Consider the following 6,608-nt stretch of genomic DNA (forward strand, 5'->3'; position numbering starts at 1 on the left):
CCGTACAGGAAAAGCCCCTGTTCTGTGTTCACGCCCGCTTACTACCTGACTCGCTTCCCCATCTGATCCGGATTTCATCAATTTTACCCGAACAATTATCCTTGTAATCTCATTGGCTGACCATGGTTTTGTCCCACCTCATGCCCACCTTGTGATTTCCATTTTCCCCTATCTTGGGCCCGCCTCACCTCGGGGTTTGCCCCGAAAAAGCCCCGGGAAAGGCAAAGGCCCTGGCAAACCAACCCGCCCCCCTCTGTCCCTCTCTGGGACAGACGATTTCTTTCCTTCAGTAAATATATTCTGCTCTTAGCCTTCATTGTTCCTAAAATTCATTCTTCGTTTTTAGAGAACACGAACTCGGCCCAGATACCGTTCAGGGTGGGAGTTTCTATTTTCCTGTATCACTCCAGTGAGTTCCACAAGTTTTGCCCCCAAACCGCACCTAGAACCCCTCCCGACCGCCCTTCCCCCGCTCCCGGTGGGGCTGTGCTCGCCCGCGCTCTCTCCCTTTTCAGCCCTGCCCGACTGCACCCAGGTCGCGACCATCCTCTCCAGATCAGCTGCTGGGCCTGAGCCCCGTGCCCCCAGATTCGAATGGTGGAGTGCGCCACCCGCCCCTCGCTGCGACCTCACGGGGACACCATGCCCATAGGAGTGGCCGTAGGAGACAGGCCTCGTCCTTGGGGAGAGGCGCGCCTTGGGACACAGACACCCAGCGCCCTGGGACGAGGGGCAGGGACAGGAGGGGACCGCCACCCACCGTGCCCCCTCTCGGCCTGGAAGGGCCTTGTCCCCAGATAGGGCACAGAGTCTGCGCTGAACTTCCTGCCCTGGGACCTCGCTGTGCCCCGGTCGGTCGCCCAGGTGCTGAGCCCTCCCTCCCTTCCTTCCTGCCTGCCTGCCTGCCTGCCTTCCTTCCTTCCTTCCCTCCTTCCTTCCTCCCTCAGTGTGCAGGCCAGGCCACTCCCTCCCGACACCTGATCCCTTGGCCTTCCCAGCCCTCTGAGCTGCCCCAGGACTGACTGTGCCGGCTGTGTGGGTCCCCAGGCCTGGTGTCTCCTACCCCCAGAGCACCCTTTGAAGCCTCCTTGACATGCTCTCTGACCACAACTTCACCCACTCTCTGGCAGGTGCCAACTTCCTTCAACTTTTTTTTTTTTTTTGCAGCCCTGGGGATCGAACCCAGTCTCCCCGTACTGTGCTACAGCCCTAAGCTTTTTTTTTTTTCTCTTTTTGAGACAGGGTCTTGCTAAGTAAATTGCCCAGCGTGGGCTTGAACTTGCAGTCCTCCTGCCTCAGCCTCCCGAATGCTGAGATTACAGGCATGTGCCACCACACCCACCTCTGCCTTCAACCTTTCTAAGGCTCACTGTGCCTGGACTTGCTACCTAATACTCAGCCATTCGCCCCAACCTGGATCTGAAGCTACAGGCTCCTTTGCACTCTCTGTGTGACCACGGGCCCAGGAGGCCTGGCCCAGCTCCGCAGGGGTGGCAGCACTGGTCGGATCCAGAATGCCACACCACGGGTAGCCCGAAGTGACCCTTGGCAGAATCAGGCAAGCACCACCCCATCTTCCCTCCACGGTGAGCTCAGAGCTGCTGTCAGAGATTATTCTTCAGCTGCCTGTAACTCCAGATAGTGGCAAGACTGTTCTGAAGGACTGTTGTGCTTTACAGCCACTGTTAAAGCTCGCTTTGTTTTCCCAAAGTTTATTCTCATGAATCACATTGAAGGTTCAGCAATAATAAGATGCTGGGTTCAGCAGAACTGCTCTGACCCGCGGTGTCCTGTAATTCCTGTCACCTGAACAAATGACTCCGCTCAGCTGAGAGCTGAGGGCATGGGAAGTGTCCCTTCCCTCTCCTTCCGACCCTCCCGCGGCAGCAGAGTGCCTGGTGGTGGCACCACGCCCCATCTGTCTGCTGCTGAGGCCCCGAGAGTCCCCCTCTCGCCTGCCTGGGGACATCAGGGACACCAGCAGCGTCGCAGGGACCCGTGCCCTGCACACGCAGCCCCAGCACTCGGCGTTGGCCTGTGACACTCCTGTCGCCTTCCCTGGGCTGCAGCGGCACCAGAGCCAGTGAGGACACCGGATGGAGGGGAGGAGGGGGAGGAGGGGGTGGGTAATGCGCTCCACTTTCCTTTATCTTCCACAACACACGCTAGGGCCATTTTTGTTCTCAAAATTTAAAGCCTAGATTTTTACATATTTCTTTCTCTTTCCAAAATCCACGCCAATTTCTGTTGTTTTCGGAATGGCCTATTACTTTCAAGTTACCCTCTCTGCCAAGAGCTGTATTTCTTAGGCAGTATTAAAGCTGGAGAAAAATCCTTCCGTTCAAATCTTTCAAAACCCTGCTGTGTCTACAGTTTCTGCCCCTGGTCTCAAACCTTAAGCAAAAGAATCATGGTCATCCTCATCGTCCTAATGTCATTTCACCTTTAGACTCGCGGCATGTATTTTAGGTTAAATTCTCTTTTGAAAATCCCTTCAGGATTTGTTGTCCACTCCTCTTTTGACCATGCATGCATGCGGCACTTATGCTTGCTTGAGCCTGGCCTATGCATGACTGGACACCGATGGCGTCCCAGGGAGCGGAGGGGCGAGGGCTGGGTCCTGCCTGGCCGGGCCCCAGCGCAGGGAACGAGGCCACCAGACCACTTCTTCCGCGGCCCAGTCCCAGCTAATGAGGGGACAAACGCAGCCGCTGCCTGGAGCCGCGAAAGGTGGACAAGGGCAGCAAGACGGAAGGAGGAAGAAAGACTTGAACAGTGGCCGGGACCCTCGAGTTCCCGGGGGCCTGGCTTCCTCTCTCTCCTCTCCTGCCTTTCCCGCGGCTGCTCTGGCACCCTGAAAACAAGATCTCCCAGGGAGGGGCCCTTGTGTCCAGGGCAGGCAGCAGTCGTGTCTTCTCTCTGTTACATTTCCTCTGTGTTGGCCCGACCGTGAAGCCAGTTCTGCCTCTGCAGAGCTGCAGGCCTGCAGCGGATGTGGACTTCTGAGAGGAATCTGTCCGGAGCTCAGACCACCCGGAGGGGATCCCAGGGAGAAGTGAGCATCCCCAGCTCCCCGCTGCCGGGGACCGCACAGGCCAGGCGGGCAGCGTGGACAGCATGGAGAACCTGTCCACAGGCGGCAGGAAGGAGCTTGCAGTGGATCTGCTGAACCCACAGAACAGCATTCTGACGAGCGCACGAGGGTTTGCGGTGGAAGCCCTTGCTCCGGAGGCCCCAGCAGACCAGGCCCGGCCAGCTCCCCATGATGCCACAGCGAAGGGCGGGAATGGAGCTTTGGTTGGCGTGGCCAGCCTGGGAGGACAGAAAGAGAGATTCAAAGTCTGTCTGCCAGGGGCTGATGGAAACCATGGGGTTTTATGGGTAACGGGAGCAAAGGCAAGCGTTAGTGGGCAGGCTGGGAGGGTCTGGTTGATCATTATCTCAGAACCGGTTTTGCACGTCCTGGGAGACCATCACATTGGCAGCAGACACAATGCAGTTCTCATCCTGGGGCAACTGCTCCCGCTTCGGGTGTGACCTCAGCATGGGACCATCCGGAGCCTCTGCTTCCCTCGGGTCCCACAGGGAGCCTGCAGGTTGGAGACAAGTACAGGGAGGCTTCACCCTCAGGCATTCGAAACTGGAAACCGTGGGAGCTGGCAGTGGGAGATCCCTGCACACCCTGAGACGGACTTAGCGACTCATCCTGGGGTGCGCAGTCTTGAAGGGAGGCGAGGTAGGCGGGGTTGAGCAGGCATCTGGTCAGAGGGGTAAGGTGCTGAGGGAGGGAGAGCTTTGCCCTGCTTTGAGTTACTCACTGGGCACCTCCACATCTGGCCACCGAGTCCTGTCATTATCACAGGAAACCAAGTCTGCGTCAGAGCAGTCAGGGTGCCCAGGATTCAGTTGCCTGATGTGCAAAGGACCAGGCAAATAGAACCATTTCTCAACAGGAGAGACGACAGACAAACTCAAGCTAACTACGCAGTGGCCTGGTTGTTGAAATTAGCAGTCTTTACACAGGTAGTAGAACCATGATTGAAATAAGTGAAAAGATAGAAATAAACATTCAACAGAGAAATAAAAACTATGAAAAAGAGCAAAATGGGGATCTGAGGACTGAAAACGTCCCATGGAACAGAGTGTGCCCTGGTGTCTCGGTAGCGGAAGCAGACGCCACAGACACTGGAGAATAAGGCACAGAAGTGACCCAGTCTGCAGTGCAGGGGAAGCAAAAATGCAAAGCAAAATGAGCAGAGTCTCCAAGGGTCTCCTGTTCACACCACTGCAGCCCCGGAAGAGAAGGCAAACAAATGCCCTGGGGGAAATTATTTGAAAGATAATAGCATGCTTAAAACTTCATCGATCTGGGGAAAACCAAAGATCAGTGAGCCCCAGTCTGGATGACCTTGAAGAAAACGACCCTAAGAGACTGAGTCACCTGACATCAAAAGGAAGCGGAGAGAGAAGAGGAAGGAGGGTACAGCCTCAGAAAAGCAATCGGCCACATACGGGGAAGAGAATTGCATTCTCATATGGGTGCCAGAGGCCTAAGACAGCACAGCATCTTTTAAGCAATAGAAGAAAAGAACAAGCAATCTACCACCTCCCCCAAACCCCGTGACCACAAATTCTGTGTGCCTCAGTGTTCCCCAGGGAGTGTGGCTCTGTGGTAGAGCATTTAGGGTGGGCTCCAGGCCCTGGGTTCCATCCTGGCACTACACACACACATACACACACACACACACACACACACAGAGCATCCCTTGAGGGGAAGATAAAATACACTTCCGAATGACGGAAACTGAGAGAATTCGACACTGTGCCACCGCCCGGCCTGCCGATCTCCGCTCACCGCCCCAGTTCTGTGTCCTGAGGGCCTCAGACAGGACGCAGCCTGTGCGTGCCGCTCTTCTGCCCGCCTCCTTCCGCTCAGAACAGCACCCGACACTCCTGCACATCTGCCCACGGCTGGACTGCGCCTTCCTGTGTAGGCTGAGCAACACCTGTCTCCCAGAACACCGCTTGGCGCCAGCGGAAGGCCAGCGTGGTGGCTCCCGAGATTCAGCAGTTACGCACACATCTGTGTGCAGGTTTCTTCGGGAAAATACTAGGAGCGGTCACTGCGTGGTCCGGCGCACATGTTCAGTTTTACCAGGCACTGCCAAACTGCCCCGCAGCGGCCACACGCCCTGCCTGCTGGTGGCTTTGTCACTGGCTCTGTGGGCCAGGCGCACGGGCACATGCCCTTCCCGGGCTGCCCTGAAGCCGTATTTCCCTAGATGTGTGGGCGAGTGTCTCACACGCACATCTGTCCTCTGTGTATTTTCTTTTCTGAGGTGTGTTATGGTCTTTTGTCCATTTTAATTGACTTTCTCACTGTTGAGTTAAAGTGTTCTGTGGATATTTTGGACACAAGTCTTTATTTGCCATGTGTTTTGTGAAAATAGGCTTTTCCCTTAATGTAGCACAGACAGCCACTACCTACAAACGATCTGTGTTTACCCTCCTCCTTCACGCAATCGCTCAGCCGGCATGCGTCGCGCAGCCTCCTGCAGACACGAGGAGTGGGAGCCCAGGCAGGAGGACAGTGCAGGCTCCCAAGGAGCACACAGCACAGCGAACAGCGCTGTGCACAGAAGATCAGACAGAAAGAAGCGTCACAGCAAGCTTGCAGATATTATCTGAGTGAAACAAGCCAGGCACAAAGGCACAAACACCACACAGCCCCTCTGCCAGGGCTCCCCAGGGCCGGCGTGTTCATAGCCACAGAGCAGAAGGGCAGCTGCCGAGCTGGGGCCAGGGAATCAAGAGTGGACGTTTCACAGAGGAGAGTTTCAGCTTGGCCAAATGGAAGGCGACCTGGAGGTGGACTCCCAGCCGTGCGAATGTACACAGTGCTGCTGCACTGCACACTTACGGTTTTTAGAGGTCAGTTTTAAGTTGAAAGGATTTACCACAAGTGTTTAAAAGATTAGCTTTTCAAAATACGTGTTACACAAAAGTGTGGGTAAAATGCTACCAGAAATAGATATAGAGATAATTCCTATATGCTGCATAGTCATTTAAATTACTATGTGGGGCAATGTAGGAATTTCATACCAACTTATCTGTCTTATCTGTTTTTAAATGTTTTGAAGTAAGTACAAAAGATAAGGCAACTAGGAACAACTTTAGGTACATAAAATAGGGACAGAGGGCGAGTAAAAGGAAAATGTACTCTTGGAAGGTCTGAAACCTTACCACTGAGCAAGCTTTAAGCTCAGATGATCAGTTGGTTGTGTCAGTGCCTGAAAAAAAAAAAAGAAAAGCAGCTGCTTAAGAGGAAGAAAATGTTTCCAAAAATACCTCTCAAGTGTCACAGACCTTACAGTGATCGCCAGCACTACGCCCACTGAGCCCACCTTTGTGTCGACAAAGGCAACTCTCCAGGGGGCCACGTGTAGGCATATGTAGGCAAGACAGAAGTGACCGTGGGAGATATTTCCACCCTGGCACACTCGCAGGTGCTCAGCATCCTCCGGGCCTAGGCACAGTTCTGGGTGTTGGGGACTGTTATGGTTTGTGTCTGTGTGTCCCCCCAAAGCCTCATGTGGTCATGGGGCAGG

At 54.7% G+C, this 6,608-nt stretch overlaps 1 protein-coding gene across 1 annotated transcript in view; it reads left to right on the plus strand.

Moving 5' to 3' along the window:
• LOC106148586 overlaps positions 1 to 1,201 on the plus strand; it is a gene marked incomplete at its 5' end in the record, with an annotated part of 3,103 nt that extends 1,902 nt beyond the window's left edge. The window contains 1 exon segment of the mRNA XM_013514617.1: positions 516 to 1,201. Coding sequence (XP_013370071.1) covers positions 516 to 1,022 — 507 coding nt within the window. The 3' untranslated portion in view covers positions 1,023 to 1,201.
• Positions 1,202 to 6,608: the final 5,407 nt, after the last annotated feature.

Source organism: Chinchilla lanigera, unplaced genomic scaffold (genome assembly GCF_000276665.1).
Source record: "Chinchilla lanigera isolate Chin_1 unplaced genomic scaffold, ChiLan1.0 scaffold00002, whole genome shotgun sequence".
NCBI classification, from domain to species: Eukaryota; Metazoa; Chordata; class Mammalia; order Rodentia; family Chinchillidae; genus Chinchilla; species Chinchilla lanigera.